The 26,859-nt window shown below is 36.4% G+C and overlaps 1 protein-coding gene across 1 annotated transcript in view; it reads right to left on the reverse strand.

The window, feature by feature from the left end:
* Positions 1-26,213, reverse strand: part of LOC145690727 (small ribosomal subunit protein eS28) — a 62,615-nt gene extending 36,402 nt beyond the window's left edge. The window contains exon 1 of the mRNA XM_081765907.1: positions 26,065-26,213. Coding sequence (XP_081622033.1) covers positions 26,065-26,091 — 27 coding nt within the window. The 5' untranslated portion in view covers positions 26,092-26,213. The remainder of the gene's footprint in view (positions 1-26,064) is intronic.
* Positions 26,214-26,859: the final 646 nt, after the last annotated feature.

Consider the following 26,859-nt stretch of genomic DNA (forward strand, 5'->3'; position numbering starts at 1 on the left):
CAAATCTGTAATATTTGTTTTGGTAATGTACCGCCTTAGGGGGCACAGGAGGTGAAGCATAAGTTATTGGATCTTTTTAAAGTTTCAAATTTTATTTTGGAAAATCCAATGTGTGTCAGATTAATCACAAATAATACAAAATTAATATTCCGATGCTCCTTGCATGTGCCAATGACTGATATTAGACTACAGCCACCCTTCCAAAAATCACATAATTTACGGTAAATATCCTTAGTAGGAACTACGGGAAGGAGTTAAATATGCTTTACAATTAATGTGCAATTTGTCATTATTGTAGAAAAATGATTTAATTTCTTTTTAAATATCGAATCTAGTGTTAATGAATATCGTTTGTCAGTGTAACAGATTGAGGATATAGCTTCGGTTTTTTTTTTTGGCATCACTGGAATATAATCAAAGAATTTTGCGTTTTTAAAAACTAAATTTTTTCTTCTTATAGCATAAAATCATACATAAAGTTACCAGCATATTTTTTGCACACTTAAGCAAACCAGCTCGAAATAGAACACAAAATGACAATGGAAAATGCCGCAGGTACCACGAACGAAAAGAGAAGTAATATTTTAAAAATTAAAATATTGTTTTCTTTATTCGTAGAAAAAGCGTATCTTTTCCCTACTTCTTCCACAATAACTTTATGATCCCACTTTCCACGTACTAGCCTACTCGTATACTGCACATGTAAGCACGTCAGGAAATCGTATACTATGGAAACATGGTTATAGTAAAAACAAATGTCTCGCGAGGGATAAGGATTAGGTTGAGTCAGGCTATACCTTAAATCCAAGAAAACATATTATCCCTTTCTAAAAACAATACTTTTCTTTGGCTCAGTTGTCATTAACTAAATTGCTTAAATGTTTCATTAATCTAAGTGTAAGACAGATAAAATGAACTTACTTTATTCGGCATGCTCTCGTAGACGAGCAAGACATGAATGAATTAATGCGATTTACTAGAGCCACTGTGAACACCTTTTCCAACATATCTGGATGACTATGCTCTGGACAATTCTTTGTTTTATGTTGCCCAATAAGGAGGAATGGACGTAATACAATTCCAGACACATGTACCATCATAGATACAAGCGAAAGAGTGTGATTGTATTTTCTAACTAAAAATGCAAATTTACCTATGTCACACTCCCATTAGGCAAAAGAAATTCCGAGTCCACGCCCCTAAAAGAAATCCACATATGAGTATTATCTTATTGTCACAAACATTTATTTTCTAAAAAATAATGCCAAATTTCACATTGCAAAAAAAAAATGCTTCTGCCAGTAGGTCTTTGCGTAAGAATAATCATATTGAATTTATGATGCTTTTCAAAGATAGCTGTAGTAACATATTAGTCACTGGCACGTAAAAGCACTACGGAGTATTAATTCTGCGCATCTTGCAACTAATTTGACACTCATGAGCACTCCCAAAATAAAATTTGGAATTTCTATCAGCCCCCTCCCTATGATCCCCAAAAGTACCAAATTACGCTCCGTGCCCTGTGCCTCCTATTCCCAAAATAATATCCCAGATTTTTACTAGCACAACGCCTAATTTCACATTAATTGACAAAATATAGCTTCTTCCGTATGTTCCTGCTAAGGATATTTATTATAAATTTTTAATGTAATTGTTGAAACGGAGGCTGTAGCTCAATATCAGTCACTGGCACATGCAAAGAGCATCGGAATATTAATTTTGCATTATTTACGATCAATCTGACACACGCTGGATTTTCCAAAATAAAATTTGAAACTTTAAAAAGATCCAATAGCTTATGCTTTACCCCTGTGCCCCCTAATCCGGTACATTACCAAAATAATATTCCAGATTTGGTAAACGCATAACTTTTTGCTAATTCGACGCCGAGTTGCACATTAATTGAGAAAAAAACATTCTTCCCGTATGTCAATACTAAGGATATTTATGATTATTTTTTTTATTTTTGAAAGGGGCTATAGCCCCATATAAGTCTCTGGCACATGCAAGGAGCATTAGAATATTAATTCTGTGACATTTGTGAATAATCTGACGCTCACTGACATTTCCGGAACAAAATTTTGAATTTTTATAAAGATCAATCATCAGATGCTTCGCCCCCTGTGCACAATAAGGTGGTGGTTACCAAAATAACATTCCAGATATGAAAAATGCACACTTTTTTGCTACAACGACGCCAAATTTCACATTAATTGACTAATAATACCTTCTTCTCGTATCTCTACTAGGGATATAAATGGTGATATTTTTATTTTTGAAAGGGGGCTATAACCCCACATAAGTTACCGGCACATGCAAGGAACATTAGAATATTAATTCTGTGACATTTGTGAAAATCTGACGCTCACTGGCATTTCCGGAACAAAATTTTGAATTTTTATAAAGATACATCATCTAATGCTTCGTCCCCTGTGCCCCCTAAGGCGGTGCGTTACTAAAATAGCATTCCAGATTTCAAAAATGCATACCCTTTTGCTACAATAACGCCAAATTTCACATTAATTAACAAAAAATAACTTCTTCTCGTATGTCCCTACTAAGGATATTTATGGTGATTTTCTTACTTTTGAAAGGGGGCTGTAGCCCCATTATCAGTCACTCTTACATGTAAGGAGCATTGATTCTGTGACATTCGTGATTAATCTGACGTTTACTGGCACTCCGAAAATAAATTTTGGGATTTTGATAACACATCACCCACCATCTTTTTACGTCCCTTGCCCCCCGAAAGGGGGCTTCCCAAAATAATGTTTGAGACGGCTTTACTAGCTTTGTGAATGAGTGTTTTTGCATTTCGTAACAAATACAACTCATTTGCCCCAAGATCTTTACGAAAAAAACTGCTTCCAAAATTTAACATTGAATCTCCCATAAGGAAAATGAACTTCTGTGTTTACACTCCCAAAAGGGGGGCTAAACAACAATTTTCTCCTATTTCCCCTAAAAATTCAAAAAATTCAGATATTTCTCAATAAGAGTGCCAAATTTTATATTAATGGTGTGAAAACTTCATCTTCTCCCAGTGCTGTAGAAAATTACACGAATTATGGAACAGTCTGTATATATATATATACATATATATATATATATAATTATATATATATATATATATATATATATATATATATATATATATATATATATATATATATATAATTCAAAATCACGTTTTCAGTCAAAAGTAAAAAAAACATTTCATTTGTTTATCTTTGGAATACCGATATATAATCTAAATGATCTAGACCCTCAAAAGTATTGTAATATTTATTTATTTATTTTGTATATTACTGTTACGCACACGCCTAAAATGCCATGATTTGTTCTTTCATTTTAGAAGATATTTCTTTTAAAGTTATGTCTTTTTAAGAAACATTTCGTATTTTGGAATGCAAAATGTTGATGATAATGCTTTTACAATAATTTTGTTTTCCTTCTGTCGTATCTTCCTTTTTCACCTCGCAAAAGTCGATGTATGTTCAAAAATGGTTGGAAAATGAAAATAGGAATATTTCACCCTGTTTAAAACGTCTTGTTATAAAATACTGAACTTAGAAGGTAAATTCTGTACCACCAGACATGTCAACTCTGACGCGAAATCGTAGCAGTTATAGTAGTATTAACTGTGGTCGTAGTAGTAATAATAGAAGTAGTAGTAATAGAATTAGTAATATTAGTAATATTAAAGTACTTTGCAGTCTTGAATAAAGAGTCAATTTCCCAAACACACTGCGATTAACATAGACTGACAGTAAGACCGTACGAACACGGCAAAGGCAGGGGTAGTGGAGGACATTTAAGGAAAAAAATGACAACATTAGTTTCCAACCCGTCTTTGTGTGTCCGGGCCGAGTCGTGCCGGCGTGGCTCGGCCCGGAAATACATGCACCCGGTTCGGCCCTATAGCATTTGTGTCCGGGCCGAACAGGACACGCCCAGCCCCTGCAGGGCTCTGATTCATATCCACTGCAAACGCTGTTTTTGTTCTATTTTGACTTTTATTTTAGTACTCAGGCGAGAATTGTGTTCTATGTCTTAATTTTCTGCATTCTTTCACATATGGAAAGATTTGTTTACGTATCTAAATGTTTCATTACGTATGGAGAGCTAAATGACAAACAAGCATGTGCTGATATTAATACAAAGTTTCGCAATATTGTATTATTAAGTATTTCAATCAATGTTCCTTTTTTATACAATTAATAACAAGTCTTATTATATTTAAAAGAAGAAAAACACATCTGCAAAATTTCTCCCGATTGCAAAGATTGGCCCCGAGGTTCGAACCTGGTTTACTTTTCCCCGAAGATACCCGAAGCTGGACTTAGAAAATTTTTGCCTCAAAATAGCAATAAAGAATGCCTTCGACCTTTGAGACAACATGGACCTTTCGGGAATCAACTTTCAAAAGTTTGGGGTGGGTTCTTTTGCCCCATAAAACCGTCTTTCCGCAGAAAAGAAAAAAAAGTATTCCTTTATTGTTTGTGTATTTGTCCATACAAAAAGTTTCGTTGGAATTCGTCGTGGCCTTTACACACATATGACATACTGTTACCAGCATTTTTTATATTTCGTGATCAAAGGTTTGGAGGGGTCTCTGCCCCCTAACCGTTTTTCTCAGGAAAATACGAAACCCGTATGCCCTCAATTAAAACCTACAATATCTGTGCAATATTTCGTTCACTTCGGTTCACTTCTTCTTACCTTTCGGGCGTCAACTTTCAAACTTTTGGTGTGGGTTCTTTCGCCCCCTAAAACTGGTTTCTGCAGAAAATAAAAAGAGTATTCCTTTATTTATTTTTTTGCGTATTTGTCCATACAAAAAGTTTCATTGGAATTCTTCGTGGTCTTTACACACATATGACATACTGTTACCAGCATTTTTTATATTTCGTGATCAAAGGTTTGGAGGGGTCCCTGCCCCCTAACCGTTTTTCTCAGGAAAATACGAAACCCGTATGCCCTCAATTTAAACCTACAATATCTGTGCAATATTTGATTCAATTTGGTCCATTTCTTGCCGTCTTTCGGGCGTCAACTTTTAAAATTTTGGGTGGGTCTCTTGCCGCCTAAGACCGTTTTCCCGCAGACCATAAAAAACCCGTATTCCTTTATTTTTTGCGTATTGTCCATACAAAAAGTTGTGTTGCAATTCTTCATGTCCTTTACACACATCTGACATACTAGCACTTTTCATATTTCGTGATCAAAGGTTTGGAGGGGTCGGAGCCCCACGCTTCCGTTATCCCCAGGAAAATACGAAACTCGTATTCCCTTATTTTATGTCTACAATATCTGTGCACAAATTAATTCACGTCGGCTCATTTCTTCGTGCCTTTCGGGCATCAACTTTCAAAACTTTGGGTGGGCTCTTTTGCCCCCTACAACTGTTTCTCCGCAGAAAATAAAAAAAACGTATTCCTTTATTTTTTGCGTATTGTCCATACAGAAAGTTTCTTTGGAATTCTTGGTGGGCTTCACACACACCTGACAATCTGTTAATAGCACTCTTGATATTTCGTGATCAAAGGTTCAGAAGAGTCCGGGCCCCAACTAACCGGTTTTTTTAAGGTAAATACGAAACTCGTATTCCCTCGTTTTATGTCTACAATATTTGTGCAAAGTTTCATTCACTTCCGTTTACTTTTTCTTACTTTTTGGCGTCAAATTTCAAAACTTTGGGATGGGTTCTTTTGCCCCATAAAACCGTTTTTCCGCAAAAATAAAAAACACGTATTCCTTTGTTTTCAGCGCATTATTCATACAAAAGTTTCGGCGCAGTTCTTCATGTCCTATACACACATCTGACATACTGTTAGTAGCACTTTTGATTTTTCGTTATCAAACGTTTGGAGGGGTAGGCGCCCCACCCGACTGTTTTCCCTAGGAAAATACGAAACCCGTATCCTCATTTTACGTCTGCAATATCTGTGCAAATTTCATTCAATTCGGCCCATTTCTTCTTTTCTTTCGGCTGCCAACTTCAAAATTTTGGGTGGGAGATTTTGACCCCTAAAACAGTTTTCTGCTGAAAATAAGAAACCAGTATTCATTTATTTTTTGGTTATTTTCCATACACAATGTTTCGTTGCAATTCTTCATGTTCTTTACACACATCTGACATACTAGCGCATTTGATATTCCGTCATCAAAGGTTTGGAGGGGTCGGCGCCTCACCCAACATTTTTCTTCAGGAAAATACGAAACTTATATCCTCATTTTACGTCTGTAATATCTGTGTAGAATTTCATTCACTTCGGCTAATGTCTTTTTACCTTTCGGGCGTCAACTTTCAAAATTTTGGATAGGGTATTTTGTCCCCTAAAACCGTTTTTTCGCAGAACATTAGAAACTCATATTCCTTTATTTTTTGCGTATTGTCCATACAAAAAGTTATGTTGCAATTCTTCGTGTCCTTTACATACATCTCAAATACTGTTACTAGTACTTTTGATATTTCGTGATCAAAATGTTTGAAGGAGTCCGTGCCTCACCCAAGCCATTTTTCCAGGAAAATACGAAACCCGTATTCCCTCGTTTTAAGCCTTCAATATCTGTGCAATATTTCACTCACTTCGGTTCACTTGTTCTGACCTTTCCAGCTTCAAATTTAAAATTTTGGGGTGGGTTCTTTTGCCCCATAAAACAGTCTTTCCGCAGAAAATAAAAAACCCGCATTCCTTTATTTTTTGCGTATTGTCCATACAAAAAGATATGTTGCAATTCTTCATGTCCTTTACACATATCTCAGATACTGTTACTTGCACTTTTGATGTTTGGTGATCAAAGGTTTGGAGGGGTCGGCGCCCCACGCTTCCGTTTTCTCAAGGAAAATACGAAACCCGTACTCCCTCATACAATATATGTGCACAATTTCGTTTACTTCGGCTCAATTCTTCTTACCTTTCGGGCGTCAACTTTCAAAATTTTGGGGTGGGTTCTTTTGCCCGCAAAATAATTTTTCCGCATAAAATGAGAAACAAGTATTCATTTTCTTTTTGCGTATTCTCCATACACAATGTTTCGTTGCAATTCTTCATGTCCTTTACAGACATCTGACATATTGTTACTAGCGCTTATGAAATTTCGTGATCAAAGATTCGGAGGAGTCCGTGCCACACTTAACCGTTTTTTTAGGTAAATTCGAAATCCGTATACGCTCATTTTATGTCTACAATATTTGCGCAAAACTTTATTCACTTCGGTTCACTTTTTCTTCCCTTTTGGTGCCAAATTTCAAAATTTTGGGATGGGGTCTTTTGCCCCATAAAACCGTTTTTCCGTAAAAATGAAAAACCCGTATTTACAAAAAATTTCGTTGAAAGTCTTCATTTCCTTACACACATCTCACATACTATTAATAGTATTTTTGATTTTTCGTTATCAAACTTTTGCAGGGGTCGGCGCCCCACCTAACTGTTTTCTCTAGGAAAATACGAAACCCTTATCCTCATTTTACGTCTTCAGTACTTATGCAAATTTCATTCACTTCGGCTCATTTCTTCTTGTCTTTCGGTGTCAACTTTCAAAATTTTGGGTGGGAGCTTTTGACCCCTAAAAGAGTTTTTCCGCAGGAAATAAGAATCTCGTATTGATTTATTTTATGGTTATTTTCCATACAAAATGTTTCGTTGCAATTCTTCATTTCCTTTACAGACACCTCACATACTGTTACTAGTACTTTTTGATATTTCGTGATCAAAAGTTTGGAGGGGTCCGTGCCCTTTCCAACAGTTTTTTTCAGGAAAATACGAAACCCGTATTCACTCATTTTACGCCTACAATATGTGTGCACAAGTTCATTCATTTCGATTCACTTGACTTTGCTTTTCGTTCGTCAACTTTCAAAATTTTGGGTGGGTGCTTTTCCCCGTAAAACCATTTTTACGCAGAAAATAAAAAAAAACAGTATCCGTATGTTTTTTGTATATTATCCATACACTAAGTTTCGTTGCAATTTTTCATGTTCTTTACACACATCTCACATATTGTTACTAGCACTGTTGGTATTTCATGATCAAATGTTTGGAGAGGTCCGTGCCCTACCCCGCCGTTTTTTAAAGGAAAATAAGAAACCCGTATTCCCTCATTTTTTGTTTATAATATCTGTGCAGAATTTCATTCAGTTCGGTTCACTTCTTCTTACCTTTCGGGCGTCAAATTTCAAAATTTTTCGTGGGGGCTTTTGCCCTCTAAAACTGTTTTCCGCAGAACAGTAAAAACTCGTATTCCTTTATTTTTTGCGAGTTGTCCATAGAAAAAGTTTCGTTACAATTCTTCATGTCCTTTATACACATCTGACATACTGTTACTAGCATTTTTTATATCTCGTGATCAAGGGTTTGGAGGGGGTGCGTGCCCCACCCTACCGTTTTTTTTTTCAGGAAAATATGAAGCCATTTTACGTCTGCAATATCTGTGCACAATTTTATTCACTTCGGTTCAGTTATTCTTGCCTTTCGTGTGTCAGTTTTCAAAATTTTGGGTGAGGCTTTTATATTAAAGCTTTCCTTTATGTAACTTTTTCTTTTTTAAATTTTTTTTGGGGGGGAGAAGGAGAGAAATGTTTTTTCTGATATGTGTCTTTTGCCATTCATCTTTTCTGAGGTGCTTAAGTAAGATCATTTTGTAACTTTTGATGTCATCCAACTCCGTTACGATAATAAAAATGTCATTCTTAACAATTTGTTTTATTTCCTTATTTTTCAGTTTGCCACACTGATATATTTTTAAGAGAATTGAGGTTTGGTCCAACGCCTTTCGAATTCGGAACCAACCCAACCGCCGAGCTTTTTGGGTTGCCTGCTATTGCAGGAAAACGAGAATTGCAGGTGGTAATGCACTTTTGGAGTTGTGTATACATAAATTAACAAATGAACGTCAGTTTATCTGAAAAGTAGAAGTTTGCAAATTTTTATCGAGCACTTTCGGTTCGAATTTTAAAATTCTGTTTTCACGGTTGGTAAGACCTAGTTACTCACTTAAAAAAAAAAAAAAAAAAAAAAAAAACTTCTGTATGCGACAGTTTCGTCGCAAAAATTCGAGAAATTGTCAGATTTTCAAAAATCGCCATTTTTGGGCACCGTTTTCTCGAAAACACATTTTTTTTAAAATTCTGAAATTTTGCCAGATGGTTCAACTTTCGATGTCATTACAGTGATTGAAAAATAGACAAAAAGTTGAAGAATCAAAACTTTTTCTTACGTGTTCCAAAGAAATTTACAGACTTTTTAAACAGAACAATTCCAGCATAAGAATGGGTCACTCGAAATTTCATATTATTCGACCAAAATGGGCCCACAACCTGCGAGGGAAGTGTGTGTGTATTGTGCAAATTTTAAGTTAGCTGCTACTGCGTTGCAACAAATCAAAAGTGCAGCCCGTATTAAAGCTGTCATGACACCTATTTTCTTTAAGTAGTATGATCCGTAGAAAACGTCAGTTGTCTTCAAGAATGTGGTGAATATCCTGGAGTGGAAGGAATAAGTGTGAAGTCTTCAATTATTGATCCTAATGAAAATGACAGAGTTACGTATGAATAGGAAAACGATGATCTCGTTAAAAAAAAACTGCTACTTTCTGTTTTCGTATCGTATGTTGGTGGTTTAACTGTAAGAATTGTAATTCATGACTACATCAAGAAAATCCACAGAACTGCTACCGAAAAGCATCGTATAAAATTTCAAGATACAAATTCTATTCTACTTCATGTGGACTTCGCTAAAAACTGGATTATTATTCTGCGAAGTGAAATTCAGTTATCACCGGAAAAACGACCAAATTTCCATCTTGACGGCAGTGGTATATTATTGTTTATTATTATTATTTTTTAATTAGCGATAACAAAATACACGATTTACTCACAGCCATAGACAAGATTCTAAAAATACTTCAAGAAAAGCAAAAATATAGCTTATAGAGAAAGGTTCGAAAAAAAAAAATGAAATGAAATATCTAATTTTTTACGTCCCACGGTTATGTTGGTTAGGCTAAAGGAGACGGTGATTATGAGAAATGAATGAAATGGTGGATTGAAGAAAGTGGGAGGAAACGGGAGAACTCCGAGAAAACCCACGCACACGGTGTTTGTCCACCACAAAGTTCACTTGGCGGGGGCTAGGATCGAACCCGGGATTCCAAGCACCAGAGGTGAACGCTCTACCACTGAGCCACCGCAGCCCCCAGAGAAAGGTTCGAATACGTGAATATAAGTGTCTACGGTTTCTCAAACCGTGTTAGTGATTTCTGATGGTGCTATATCCCACTTTAAAAATTGATTTCAGATGTCCGAGATTCATACAGGTCCGATCAAGCAGTGGATTTTCAGTGAAACCGGCCATTCAAATCTCTCTGCGAAGGGATTGGGGGGAGGGGGGTTGTAAAGAATGTGGCAACGCGGCATAACCTTAGGCAAAAAGAGATACACAGTATTAAAACTGCAGAAGAATTCTTGAGTATAGACTCCGGGTATTACTCTTGTTTGTTACCAGGAACTGAATTCGACAATTTTCGAGAGAAACAGAGCAAGAGAGAGAGAGAGAGAATGCAAGAGTGGGAAAGTGTGCGATCGGTAACTGGTATTCAACGAAGTCACCTTTGGCTTTCGGAAAATGGCGAATTTTTTTATGGCAGTAAGGGTCACCATGAACTGACTTCATGCTTCCCCCAAAACCGAGCCTCTGCAATTCAAAATGTAGATTTAAGAAGTCTGCAAAAAGGAACTTTTGTTACATATGTATATGATAACCAATGATGGGTAGCAGAAATATTATGAATAAATCGAGTTACGTGAAGTTGAAGTGCTGTTTATGCTAGGGATGGCCAGATCCGGATATTTTTGGATCCGGATATCCGGATCCACTTGGGTCCGGATATCCGGACACTGGATCCGGATCCGAGATTTCGGATCTTGGATCCGGATCCGAAATTTCGGATCTTGGATCCGGATCCGAAATTTCGGATCTTGGATCCGGATCCGAAAAAACGGATCTTGGATCCGGATCCGAAAAAACGGATCTTGGATCCGGATCCGAAATTTCGGATCTTAGATCCGGATCCGAAAAACGGATCTTGGATCCGGATCCGAAAAACGGATCTTGGATCCGGATCCGAAAAACGGATCTTGGATCCGGATCCGAAAAACGGATCTTGGATCCGGATCCGAAAAAACGGATCTTGGATCCGGATCCGAAAAAACGGATCTTGGATCCGGATCCGAAAAAACGGATCTTGGATCCGGATCCGAAATTTCGGATCTTGGATCCGGATCCGAAAAAAAACAAATCTTGGATCTGGATCCCACATTTCGGATCTTGGATCCGGATCTCAAATTTCGGATCTTGGATCCGGACCCGAAAAACCGGATCTTGGATCCGGATCCGAAACTCTGTGGCAGAAAATTAGAGTGTTCCGAATAAGCAAAATTTTCGAAATTATTGACAAAGTGATTTTCATTCCTATGCTTAAAATAAGATTTTAAGACACTTTTGGTATGTTATCGTGTGACAGCCTTGAGTTCTCTTCATTCTGTTGATATTTGGTTTTCGTGCCTTAATATGTCACAATTACTCCAAATTTGATTGAGTAAAACTGTCGACTTTGGTGAGAGCAATTTCATTGTCAGATTCGATTCTAGTGGAAAAATTTGTCCTTTGTTTTCTGTAACACTAGTCAAATGCTGGGATGAAACAGTCTCAAGCACAAGCTTCTTCATTAGGCTCAGGCTGCTTAGTTTCCTAATTCTTTCTGAGTTATTGTGGTCACTGAATGAGTCCATTTCCTAGTCGTGATGGGCTAGGCCACTACTAATAGAACAGCCCATAAAATATAGATCAAATCAAATTAAGGAGCAACTTCTTTTTCTTGCTCTTGATAAACTTTTTTCTTTCTTTAAAAATACGTTTCTCTGTGACCGTACCACTCCAGATAGAATTAAGAATTATAGTAGAAATAAAGTTCTAAATGGCAATTAAGGTATCAAAATCAATGTATTAATGTATACAAAATACCATATGGAGCCTCGAGCAGTAACACGTATCTTTGTAATTAGTAATCCACTACTATTAACTCTGCATAGGTTGTATAAGGAGCTATATCATTCATGTAAACACATAGGCGGATCCAGGGGGAGGGCGAAAAGTCGTTCACCCCTACCCAGCGCCACCATTAACAGTGTACTTTAGTAGTAATTTGTGGCAATTTCAGATCATCTAAGTAATTTTTCACTACTAGCATCCCTAACCGCCCCCTAAGAATCCATCCGGCCCCTCCAAGAGTCCGTTCTGGATTCGCCCCTGCGTAAACATAATATACAACTCATTCAAGAGTACATTTTGGTGGCTTTTTTAAAATTTTCATTTTAAAGGATTGTCATTTCTCGTGGCTACTTATGCAATTTTGTCCACAGGCATACATGCAATTTCCAGTCATTACGCAAATACATTTATATACTTAATAGACCTCGGCTAGTTGGGGGCTTTGCCACTAGACCCCCGTTACTAGGGCCTCGCACCACAAAAGCCTCTAATCATAATCAATTTAAAAAGAAATGTCTGGGGATTTGCCCTTAGACCCTCTGATATCTCATTTGATCGGCCTATGACCTCGTATCTCGTAAACCTACAACCATACCGAATCTCAGTTCAAATATCAAGTTGTATGTAATATCCGGTATCCCGAGATATACCGAATTTCAGTGCGAGTACATGGGGGCTTTCCCCCCAGCCCACACATTTGCTCGGTCTACGGCCTCGCACATCATATGCCTGCAAACATAACGAATTTTTAAGGGGGCGTGGTGGCTCAGTGGTAGAGCGTTCACCTCCGGTGCTTGGGGTCCCTGGTTCGATCCCAGCTCGCGCCGTGTGGACTTTGTTTTGGATAAACACCGTGCTCGTGGGTTTTCTCGGGGTTTTCCCGTTTCCTCCCACTTTCTTCATTCCACCATTTCATTTATTTCTTATAATCACCGTCTCCTTTAGCCTAACCGGGATAAGCGTGGGACTTAAAACTCAAGAATTTCATTTCATAACGAATTTTTGTTCAAATAACAAGTTTCATTTCTCTAACATTCCAGGATTCCGAGATATAAAAGTCTTTTCTCCCCGCCAATTTTCTTCCCTTCTAAGACATACATTAAAAAAACGCTGAAGTACATACCTAATTATTTCAAATGAAAAGTCCAAATACCAAATTCTATGCTCCTAACCTTCAGAGGTTCCCAGATATCGACATGTTATTATAATAATTACAATCCCCACCCTCTTTCCTTTCCATCTCTTCTTTTCCTTTTTACTATAACGTCAAAAAACACTGAAACACGTGTTAAATTATTTTCAATGAGAAATATAAATACCAAATTTCTAGTCTCTAACCTCAAAGGATTGAACATATTAATACAATAATTGTAATCCCCACTTAATTTTCTTCTCGCCCTTTTCTCTTCTGGACCACATATCAAAAAAATGTTGAAATACGTATCTATTTATTTTAAGTGAAAAGTCCAAATATCAAATTCCATGTTTCTAACCCTTTAAGTTTCCGAGATATAGGCATATTATTATACTAATTGCAATAATTGCAATTACCACCCCTTCTTTTACTTTCTACATCTTCTCTGCCCCTTCTTTCACTTTCTACATCTTCTCTGTCCCTTCTAATTTAAATATCAAAAAACACTTAAACAAGTATCAAATTATTTTTAATGAGAAACCCAAATACCAAATTTGAAGTATCTAACGTCAAGAATCATCAATATTTTCCACCCCATTTTCCCCCTTCCTCGTCGAATTTCCCAAAGTCCTTAGTGGTATCCTACGTCACAAAGCCTATAAGCTGTCCAAATTTCAAATTTGTAGCTTAAACGATTTGGCCTGTACGATGATCTGTCACTCACTCACTCAGGACTTGGCCCTTTTTATATAGAGAGATTTAAGATTTTATAGGAAAGCCATGGATTTTGTTCTAAGGCCGCCAGTGTCTTAGAAATGTAATAGCTTTGCTATAAACATTAAGCAATCAACTGACTGATCTGCGTCTATATGTATTATGTAAAATACCGCTTATGATATTTATTTTGCTCGTAATAAAAAAAAATAGAAATGATGAAAATTCAAAGACATCCATGATTTTAGCGTAATACTGCAGGAGTTCAGATCATTGGATTAATCATAAAAGCCGACTGTATCAGATACACTACATTAATTTCCAATGTGGCACAAAGAAAATATGCAGCATTACTATGCAGTTTTTCAACGTTTTAACTCATTCTGAAAATATTATCATAGGTCTCACAAACAATCGAATTTTAATCCTAACTTGATTAATATAGTATAACAAAAGGCAGATCTATACAACTACTGACTTGAGATGAAAGTGGCATACTTGTAGTACGTTTAAAGATATACTAAAGACTAAATGATGGATGGGGTGTGCGCAACAGTGATCTAACCCCGAAAAATGTGAAAATGAGATTTTGATGTAATCTTTTGTCATTTGAATTGAATTGTCTTCCCACTGAGTTAGATAAAATTCACCTAGTAAATTTTATACATATGAATATTTTAGTTCTGGGTCTCAATCTAAGGCCTAAAATATTCAAAACAGGAGTCCGAATCTGAACTTCGAAATTCCGGATCCAAGATCCAAAACTTCGGATCCGGATCCAAGATCCGAAATTCCGGATCCGGATCCAAGATCCGAAACTTCGGATCCGGATCCAAGATCCGAAATTCCGGATCCGGATCCAAGATCCGAAACTTCGGATCCGGATCCAAGATCCGAAATTCCGGATCCGGATCCAAGATCCGAAACTTCGGATCCGGATCCAAGATCCGAAACTTCGGATCCGGATCCAAGATCCGTAATTCCGGATCCGGATCCAAGATCCGAAATTTCGGATCCGGATCCAAGATCCGAAATTTCGGATCCGGATATCCGAGATCCGGATCCGTCTGGCCATCCCTAGTTTATGCTTCCACATGGATCTTAAACAACGTACAAGTTTCCAGAAGAGCATAAGAGAAGTGAAAATAAGTGTTTATGAATATCGAGAATGTGCTACGAGTTGTGAGTGCACCAACACCTATTGGAGCATCTGCACGGTTACATCTGTTAGCGAAGAAGACACAAAGCAAGAAAATGATTGCTTCATGTCAAGAAAGAAAAAAAAAAAAGAAGTGAAATTTTGTTTCCGAAGACTATTTTAAGTAAGTGAACTTAAAATCTGTGTGTTTCGTAACCGTAATTTCTATCTCAGATTACTTCGGTTTAAGAAAACGGATGAGTAGGGGGAGGCTCATTTTAATATTTCAGAGAGCATTTTTGATCAAAATAATAAAAAGCAGCCAGGAGAAACTTTTATTCTTCATTTAATAAATGTGAATCACAAATATCAAATTGTTGCACTTTTATTGTTTTCAGTGTTGCCAGCTGTGGCATCAAAGTTAACGGAACTTCGCTAACTTCAAAAGGCTGTAGTTAATTCATGAAGCATTGGTCGGGAATAGTATTTGCAGTGTTTATTATTCACGTAAAGTTGAACCATCTGACAAAATTTCAGAATTTTAAAGAATGGCATTTTCGAGAAAACTGTGCCTAAAAATGGCGATTTTTGAAAATTTGACAATTTCTCGAATTTTTTGCGACGAAACGGTTGCACACATAAGCGATACAATTTTTTTTTTTTTTTCTCGGAAAGCGGGTACTAGGTCTTATCAACCGTGAAAACGTAATTTTAAAATTCGAATCGGAAGTGCTGGAAAAAAATTCGCAAACCTCGACTTTCCACATAAACTGGCGTTCATTTGTTAGTTTATGTACAAAAAGATACGCATGTGCAAACCAAACTATAATAAAATATAGGTTATTTAAATCCCTATGTACATATCACAACAGGAATTATAACTACCTGTCCTCATAGCTGAACGGTGGGGTTCTGAAGTTGATCATTTTCCATGTCTTTTACAATTCATAAATTGTCTTTGATGGCCCATTACTTCACGTGATTTTTTTTTCCGACAAAACAAAAAAATATGGGGTCTCTTAAAAACATGTCTAGTTGCTATGAAAAAATTCAATAATATCTGAGATGGTGATGGTACAATTTTATTTATTTATTTATTTTGCCTGAGTTGAAATGAAAGGCACCTATAGCAAAATACCAGTTTTCTCTCTCTTTTATTGTTACTATTATTATTATTAATATAGTTTAAAACCTTGTACGGAAGGTCTGAGTCAGGTATGTGCCCAACTTTCAACCCTCGTCCATACGGACACTATTGATTGCACCGCGTTGTTCGAAGTTCAATATAACCTATGAGTTTCAAGAAGGGTATTATCGTGGGCACTTTTGCACGCCAAGTATCAAAATTCAAAAACCAATTAAATAAAGGATCCACCCTATGACCAATTATCAAAAACATAATTCACCGGTTTCCAAAATAAGAAACCTTGCATTATTGTGATTATCATAATGATACCAGCTCTATGTATCGTACAGAAATATTCTAACAGGTTAAGAGCTAAGTTTAGAATGGATGACAGCACGGACTACAATCTACAAGGCGGAAGATTCAAGAAAGGCAGCAGTTGCAGTTGAAACTTTAAACATCGCTCAAACAGAAAAGCGTAAGGTAAGCTTTACTATAAATATTGTATGTAGTATATTAATGAAAGGAGGGAACAACCGATTTAAACTCATATTTTTACAAAAAACTCTGTAGGTGCCAATTTAATAGTACAGGGTTAGCATACATGATTCATTCGTTTTGAAAATGCTATATTTCCAAAGTATTACATATGACAAAATACGGAAAGACATGTGAAAAAAAAAATACACAAACTCACCAAGTTTGTATTGTGTATTCCAGGTAGCAGAACGAGGGATGGGGGGGGGGGGGGGTGTACACAACGGAATACATCTCACATCGCTGGAGTGGGCTTATTGGTGAGAATGACCTAGCTTTGTTTCCCTGGTCACCCATATCTCCTTATTTAACGTCCTGCGACTTCTTCCTGTGAGGATACGTTAAGAACGCACCCTCATTACCGCAATCCTTAGTCGAACGCATCAGTGCCGCAGTGCAGACAATTGATACGCCTATGCTACAAAATGTATGGAATGAGCTGGAGTATCGTCTGGACGTGGTCGTGTCACCAAACGGGCACATATTGAATATTTGTAGTATATAAACTTAGTGAGTTTGTGGTTCTTTTCATATATCTCTCATGTGTGTACGTGTTATACGTTTCAAAATATATACTTTTCAGAACGAACGAATCATTTATGCTAATCTTGTACAGTAAGAGTGAAAAATGCATGATTGAACCGGGATTCGAACCCGGGATCTTCGGTATACTGTGCCGATGCGTTAACCACTACGCTGCCCAGCCCGCTCCCAGAACAGCCATACTCTCCCACTTAAAATAGAGTAAATTCTTAACTTAATAATTTTCAAACTATGTTGGTTTACTCCTTTTTAAGGAGTGTGTTTCAATATTGTATTCTAAACAGATGCCGGTTAGTTCAATTCTTGTTAAGTAACCAATTTGACATACCCATTTTATTTGCTTTTCTGAATATATATATATATATATATATATATATATATATATATATATATATATTCTTCTATCCGAATTCAAGAAAGGTTTTACGATTCTTTCCAAGCGAACATTTTCTAAAAGGGTTGCATCACATTAAGACACATTCTTAAAAAGAAAAGTGGAAATTTGATTTATATTTACAGTGCAGAGAATCAAGAACCTAATAGGGATGGCTTGAATTTTTCGAATTTTGTTTAGCTGGTTCCGGATCTAGTGAGAATAGCATACGTGGTTCCACAACCGAGTGCCCAGTTTCAGAACTGAAAATCGCGTGGCAGGATCTATCATTATACGTGACCCGGATTTGTAGGATGCAATTCTTGTCATCCCTAGAATCTATTATCTTTCGGCAGCAAAGAAATTTAAAAAAAATCCTTTCCTTGATTGTGTACTATGTGCGATCAATATTCATTAAGAAGTATTTACTACCGAAACACTCGAAATTATGTAATTCAAAACACTTCGGCACAGTTATTGACTTCTTCAGCACATCCTTTTTAGAAATCTAACGTTGTGTTTGGAACTATATGTGGTTGATTATTTCTTTCAAACAGCACTTTTCTTAATCCTAGTACCGCGCTCTGTAAAATCTACCTTGTACGTAAGTATTCTTCATAAGCAATAATCGGTATCTGATGTAGTCTATTAATAGCAAAACCATTAGTTCTTAGTCTCACCGAAATATTTTATTTTACTCATAAGGAATACCGTGATTAAAAAGGAAGTATATCTCAAATATAAAATACAGGCCAGGATATGTTCCTATGATGTCAATTTATTTCCTTCAAATTCTTATTTAAAAAAAAAGCCTTTCATCGGGTCGGTTTTTAATTTAAATTGGTAACAGTGATTCTTTTGCCTGAAAAATCAATCAGAATTTGAGGGGAAAACATTGACAATTACATTATAGGAACACATCCAGTTCAGTATATTATAGTTGACGTGTTTTCAATTAATAAGTATGTCTCAAATTTTGATTTTTGAGGAATATTGAAGGGCTTCAAATTAGAATAGTGTTAACAACGCTTCTCTTCGATCAACTATAGTATTAAAGGAGTGAAACAAGTACGACTGGAAAGCAATTATCTTATAAATCATTAATCAGTTACGACATACCAGTTAGTGCTAATGAAGAACATTTAGGTAAAAGAAAAATTTAAGGGAATTTAAGAAAAGTAATGCTATTTGGAAGATAATCAACGGTATGTTTTAAACCTAACGTTAGTTTCCTAAAAATACATGGGCTGAAAGAAATAATTTTTGCCTAAACTTTCCCAATGACAATTTTGGAAAAGCATCTTTTAATAAATTTTCAATCTTCCTCACTTCCTTTCGTTGGCAATTTGAGGTCTTCTCTTGTTTCAACGGGACGCCCCTAAACGTTTGTTTCTCAAAGAAAGGGTTCTCCTCACAACGAGATAAGGCCTTTCTCAATTTTTAAATTACGGACCGCTTCCTTTGTTTCGTGAAAGCCCAGTGGGGCACATTTTGTATCGCAACTTAATTTTTACCTTAATATTACTAATTAACATTAAGATTATTATTTTGTTTGCGTGCACATCTTTTATTGACAATACAGATATGATACGATATTTTGAAAAGCAGAAAGAGAATTAAGATTATTATTATAACAAGTAATTTTGTTGAATAAATGCATGGACCTAGAAAAGGAAATTCCAAGAAACAAAAATGCAAAAGATTGAAGGAAATAACCATTTACATTAAATTTTGTCAAGTTCTTAAAATGTTGGCACTGCTGATCAATAACATCTTACTAATATCACAAAAAGCAGAGTCATCTGTATTTAATAAATAAATAAATGAAAGCTCATAGCGGTACATTTTGGACCGCAGTACTACAAATTTCCAAATTATATCAATAATTAATCACATTAAGAGGAGTTTTCATGTAGAAAATTTAGAAGGGCCAAAACTATCCAGGTAGAAAAAGAACAGCCAAAATCGCAGAAAAAATACACGAAACAGAAGCAAATTTAAAAGTGTGGGGTACGGTACAAATCGTATCCTATTGGGTTTCCGAGAGTTGAAGCCTTTTCGTTAAGTTATTCTGTGTTGAAAAACATCAAGAATTAAAAAAAAAAATGATAGTATATAATAAATGCTATACACCAACTTTTGTGTAATTTATAAATTTGCGTGCTAAGGAATTATTAGGTAATAAACTTCACCTTACAAATTTCTTATCTATAAGAGAAGATTTTGAAACTTACTACATTTTTGATATATTCATTGCCTTAACCTATCAGAATCATGTAACGACCACAGCCTGTGAAATAGCCAGTCAATATCAACGAAAGTATTGCATTTTCAAGAGCTGATACGAAATTCTTGGATTAGGTCTCTTGTAGAACAGACACGTCGGATTGGGATCCGCCCATTTCTTTGTGCGTGATATCTAATGTTCAACACGCCGCAGAATAATAATAATACACTGCAGAATGATCCATGCAAATTAATAGAATAAAATGTTAGTTAATTTATTTCTTAAACGGGTTAAAGTTCCACATGTGGAATCTCAAAATTAAAATTTTTGTAGAAATCAATAGAATTATACGAAATTAAGCATCACATAAACGAAAAAATTAATATAGGTTCACTCCACTGTATGTTAATTACAAAGAAAAATTATTTTAGTCATGGATTATATGAAGTACATACTATGGCCATATTAAGTCAACTGACGATGAAACATAATGTGTCAGTGTTTCAAACCTACTGTCTTAATAACTAACCTAGAGACTGTGATGCGATAGGAAAGAGAAAATTGTCGATTGATTCTACCACCACTCGGTAGTACCCCAGTAAATATGTCCTCTTCGGGATTCGGTGTTTATTTCAATGCGGCATAGATTTGTAAAATCTACGGAAAAAATATGTGAATGGAATTCACAACAGGATTATATAAGAAATCAAAATATATCGGGATCTTACTTCTCATATGTATAATAATGTAGAAATATGAAATGTAAAGTCTCTTCCTTACTACATAGTACTCCGTAAGACATGGAATGAAGTGTTACTTGAAGTCAGTCTAAAATGATCATGGAAGTGCCGCAAAGCAGTGCCACTCGCTGGGCATGTCGTTTAATGCTATATGAGATGTTTTTGCACTATCTTCACTATCGCTGACGCGCCTGCTCCTTATGAACGCACCCCACTGTGCCCCTGACCCGGTTAGATAAGACTCGTGCTTTCTGGTGGTCTCCTAGTACAAGTGGGTTTGTGTTTTACGTAGTATAGTTAAGTTCTATCCTCCCTGACTATGACAATGTAAGGAAACAAGTTTACAACTCCATTGAAACATTCAGTTATTTTTTATGACAGTTTGCAACAATGAACAGTTGAAAGGTACTGCTTTTGCGCAGCAATACAATATGGGTGGGTGAATCCATCTGAAGTAGTCCAAAGTTAGCGAAAATGGTTGCTCGACCATCTCCGAAAATTATATAAATTAGAGTAATGAACCTTCTGTATGAAAAGGTCATAACACTATTCAAGTTCTCGTATGTACAAGTGTTCCTGAATGGCGGTCATCTTTGTTGTCGGTGTAGTGCCATTTTTGCATTTGCAAGCGTTTACGGAAACTACAGTTGCCCAGGACATACGTATCACACGAACTCCAAACAACAATGTGAGGAGAGAATGAGGTACAGGGAGAATATATAATCTTAAATAAATATGCAGGGCTGAAAACCAATACATGATATCACTAGAAATAGTACAGTAAATTACACTTTTAGAGGGTCTGTAATTTGGAATGGCATAAAGTGGAGAGGTTCATAAGTTTTGTGCTGAATACTATTGCATGTAAAGAGTCTGCAGAAATATCCACACCCATGATACTACTGACAGTAGATTTATGAGGGTCCGAAGGTTGAAGTTCGTGATTTTGATGCCATTTTTGCGGCCTAATATCTCAGGAGGGCAAAGAGCTAAAAATTGCTGCTTAGGCCACAAAGTAGTTCTGTATGTGAATACACTATGCAAAAAATTCATGATTGATATTACATGGAGAAAAAAGTAAGGACATAGTAATAACGCGAAGAAAGCAGGTGCATGACAATGGTCATAGCCCGGAAAAATTTAAATGTTTTGATATGTTTCATGCTAGATCTCAGAAACTACGCATGGTTCAGCAATTAGGCCCACTTTTGTTTGTGTTCAGTTGTGCAAAAGCTTGCGAGTGGCCTCTTGTTCCGTCTTTCTAGCTCCATGATCATTGCCACGTCCATATAGTAAGGGGTTAGCTCCCCCTTGCACTCACAACCTTCGTCGCACTGGACCGTGGTATTAAGACACTTAATGTATCAGCAAAGTATCACTGAAATCCAATTCCAGTTACGGAAGTTAATTTGTTCACAAGATTGCACCTATCTATCCTATCCTGCTGAAAATGGAGTATTTGTGGAAAATATTTAAAATTATTGTTTTTTTTTTTTTTTTCTCTTCTATAGCATTACAGCAATAGGTTTTAGTAGTTGTAATTACAAATTCTCACAATTACACGATTTAAGCAGTGTTGCAAACTTCAGCAATGTTTATCATATCTCCGAAACGGTTTGAGATATCGAAGTGCTGTAAACAGCAAAATAATTTACACATCCATTACAACCCATACAAGTAATCTCAGCATTTTTTCGAAATAAAATAAAGGTTATAAAAAAAAACAAATGTTTAAGCCCTGGTAACTTCGTTCCTATTCACTCGAAACAAGTTATACCATGACTATGGTATCCAACACTAAAGTACTTTCGATGTGCACTATCCTGTACATCTCCGTTATGCTGTATTTGCGTTAACAGGCTTCCGAACTTTGGATGTTTGTAATACAATAACATCCTTAGTTTGCAACACTGAATAATGAAAGTGATATTTTATGTTTGACAACATTGATTTGAAATATGTGATAATCTGACGTAGTGCCATTTGAAAAAGTACAACTTTATATCGGGTTGACAACACTGTTTGTTGGGCCTTGCTGTTTAATACATGCATAGATGGCTCCCTCCTTATACTTGCTTTGTGCAAAGTTTCGCTTTTCTCCGCGCCCCAAACATGGCATCAAAATCACAAACTTTCGGACCCTCATATTCTACTGTGCCAGTATTATTATAGGTGTGGATATTTCTGCAGACTTTACATGCAATAGTATTAAGCACAAAACTTATGACCCCCCCCCCCCCAACACACACACACTTTATGCCATTCCAAATTTCAGTCCTTCTAAAAGTGTAATTTACTGTACTAATTCTACTGATATCATGTATTGGTTTTCAGCCTTGCATATTTATTTAGAAGCAAGATTACATATTCTCCCTGTACCTCATTCTCTCCTCTAAACATTCGTTTTCGTTTGACGTTCGTGTGATACGTCCTAAGCAACTGTAGTTTTCGTAAACGCTTGCAAATGAGAGAGAGAGAGGAAAAAAAAAAAAGCACTCCATTGACAGCAAAGATGGCCGGCATTCAGGAACACTTGTACATTCGACAACTTGAATAGTGTTATTGACCTTTTCATACAGGAGGTTCATCACACTTCAATTTACATAATTTTCGAAGGTGATCGAGGAACCAGCTCTGGACTACTTCGTATGGATTGACCCGGATGTATACATAGTGAATAAAGAAAGTAGGACATGAAGAAATATTTAGGATTAGGAATTAGATTTCTGAACTTCCGGCATCTGTGGCAATGTTAGACCTGTTGCGTTCTGGAAACTAGGGATGGACAAAACCGGTCTCTAGAAAAACCGACACCTGAAGAGACATTTCGGTTTTTCACCGAGACCGGTTTCGGTCTTCTCCAAAACAGATTCCGGTTTTCACCGAAACTAGTTTTGGTGAAAACTTTTGGAAAAGACAAATCTATATCTGTGGAAAGAGATTCGGTTTCCGGAGAACAACAAAACACTATTCTGGTCAGAAATAACAAATTTTAGAAAAAACCGGAACCGGTTTTGAAGAAAACCGACACTGAGTAATGTGAAAAACCAAACCGGTTTTTGGAGAATACCGAAATATTTTTGAAAATTTTCAAAAACCGGTTTTGGTTTTTCTAAAAACTGGTTTTTGTGCCCACTACTACTGGAAACTCACTCTAGAACATTTAAATTAAATTTCTATGCTTACAGCACGGTTATGGGTTAAGTTAATCGCTAAAATTGAAATAAGTTAGGCTCCGTTTAGGGGCCTTGAAAAACTTACACTATATAAAACAAGTTAAAATGTAGTTTCATTGTAATTTCCTACAAATTTTCAAGCGAAAGTTAACTTTTCTCAACTTAAATGTTTTGTTCAATGAAGTTAAGGGTTATATTTTTAATTTGTAAATCAGACGATACTAAGATCTCAATATATTATTTAAATTCAGTTTTGTTTGACTTTTTGTGTTTATTAATGAAGTGAAATGAAATATAGATTAAAAACGGGATTTATGGGTTAGCCTAGATATTTGAGCTTTCGGCATCTATGACCAGTCTATCCCGTCATGTTTGAGGGATCACGTCCTTCGGCGAGCACACTACAAGGGAAAAGAGAAGGAAGAAAGGATTGGATTAGGAAGGAAGCGCCCTGGGACCTATATATTTGATACCAACCCCATTATTTGCCTGGGGTGAGGAAAACCTCATTAAGGACGGGTGGCCTGAAAAAGCTTTTAAACTTTTTCGACCGAGTGTCCCCACCGGAAATCGAACCCGGGACCACCAGCACTGAAGGTGAGAGCGTTAGAGACTACGTTACGCGGGGCCACAGATGAAAGACGGGTTAATTCTAATTGCAGGGGGACAAAAGTAAAAACATGTTTACAGGAGAAATGAGTTCTTGTCAGCCTGTACTTGTGTTCGAAAGAAGGATACAACACATGGAAGATTATTTTGCCGAATTCATTTTCACATTAACAGCGAAACACGAGAACATAGTGCACAGCTTTTTGAAGCCACTGCCGATCTATATGACCATGAAGGTAAGAAGAACGTAATGCAACCTAACCTAAACTAACCAAAACAAAAATTTCAGAGACAGATCTCATTAAGTATAAATCATCAGCTTTACAGGACATTAGTTAATACAGAGAAGTCAAAATCACAAAGATAAGTTAATTGAAATACTATTGAAAATGCAAAGTTACCGATATAGGATAAGATAAGAAACGGTAATGTAGTTAATGGAGCAAAAATACTTTTTTAAAAGTAGGTACTCTGCACTTAAACACCTATGAAGAATGGAAAACGGCAAATAAACATCCTAGGCCTACTTAAAAATTTCATAACGTACATTATTGTGACTAATAAACTTATTTATATGGACGCAATGCCTACAACCATAACAAATTGCATCCCTTTCAGCTAATCAGCATTGGGGTACGAGACGAACTTACAGCTTAATGTGGAATCTGAACACGAGCTCCCACAGTTAATCGAACCTGCCGCCCACACTATAAGGGAGCTCTAAAACAGCATTAATAATCAACGGGTGACTACCACGTAATACATTACAGGAGAATGGTTAGAATTTTGCCGTTGAGTCTTACCTAGAACGGTTGACAGGATTCGAACTTAACTTACTCGAGAATTCCTACTTCTTTAGACCGAAAACAATACTGCGCTCTTTACACACATCAGCGTACACTTGTGTGTAACTGTAAGAAGAGAAGTTTTCGTGAAGAAGTAGGTACGTATTCCAAGTATCGTACGAATCCTGCCGATCGTTCTAATCTTGGTTCAAGAGAAACAAATGCATACATTATATGTATTTCCATGACACAATTTACGTCCAAATGACTTAACTTATCGCTCGGATCTGTGCATTAACTTACATATCGATACGCACTTGCCTGAGACAGCGTTTACTATACCAAAGGATATACTAACACACACTACAATGTGCTCTGGGAATCCTAAAATTGGTTTCTATATTAATAATATAACGTCATATTCACATAATCCTTTTAGGACTCTCATAACACATGGTAGTGAGAACTTAACAAAAGGTATATGTTAAAAGCATAAATGTTGGTGGTTTTAATATACGGATTCACAGATTGTAAAATGTACGGAAAAAATTGGGGAAGGCTTTAATTTGCCCATTTTATGTAGAGAATAGAACCCAACAAACCCCTGCAGGACTTCTAACCCGTTCCTACTACTACTACTTAAGCTATGGATCCATATAGTAAAACTGCACGTAAAAGTTTTCGTACAAGCTAATAAACTGCAAATAAGTCTATATAAAACTACACTTGACATCACATACTAGGGTACTTTCGTCACTACAATACGTCTATGAAAAGTATTAATGCAGAAGTTCTGTTAAAACCTCTACACCTGTAGCCATACGTATAAAGAAATATTGCAAATCTGCATCAACAAACAAGCTATACTGATTTTAATATTATTATGAATAAGTATAAACTCTTCTTACCCTCGCTAATACAACAGGTTTTTCCATCTCCTACCCAGTTTCTGTAAATGAACACGCTAAACACCTCCTTAGCTTTTCAAAAGCGAAATATGATGGCAGAAAGAATGTCCCAACGTGCAGTTCACGTTCATCAAACGTTACAGTGGGTAATTGTCATATTGTCTCGCTTCCCGGATATATTTCGTGTTACAAGAAAATATAAGGTACATCATTCCATAGTGATTTGCACAAGAGCTACGCAAAATTTTAGTTTAAGTACACAATAGTCCATATGGCACTTGTTAAAATAGCTTTTACGTCTTTTAAATTGTGTTGCGATCTGTAAATTTATGACAACTATATGGGATAAGCCCGAATAACTGATTGAAAAGATTTTAATATAAAGGGATTATAATAAAAATTTCGGAATGTAAAGAAACGCAAAAGCTGGAAGAAGTTATTGTAACTCGTATATCGATTATAGCAAACTCAAACAAATATTTTGTTGGGAACCGGTCAAAACCCCCACAGCCAAAACCCCCACACTCAAGAAATGTCAAAACGCCCACACGATCGGTCATAACCCCCAAACAAATGGACAAATCCCCCAAACGCACGAACGGTCAAAACCCCCACAGCCAAAACCCCCACACTCAAGAAATGTCAAAACGTCCACACGATCGGTCATAACCCCCACACAAATGGACAAATCCCCCAAACGCACGAACGGTCAAAACCCCCACAGCCAAAACCCCCACACTCAAGAAATGTCAAAACGCCCACACGATCGGTCAAAACCCCCACACAAATGGACAA

Source organism: Thermobia domestica, chromosome 7 (assembly GCF_964235325.1).
Source record: "Thermobia domestica chromosome 7, izTheDome1.hap1.1, whole genome shotgun sequence".
Classification (NCBI taxonomy): domain Eukaryota; kingdom Metazoa; phylum Arthropoda; class Insecta; order Zygentoma; family Lepismatidae; genus Thermobia; species Thermobia domestica.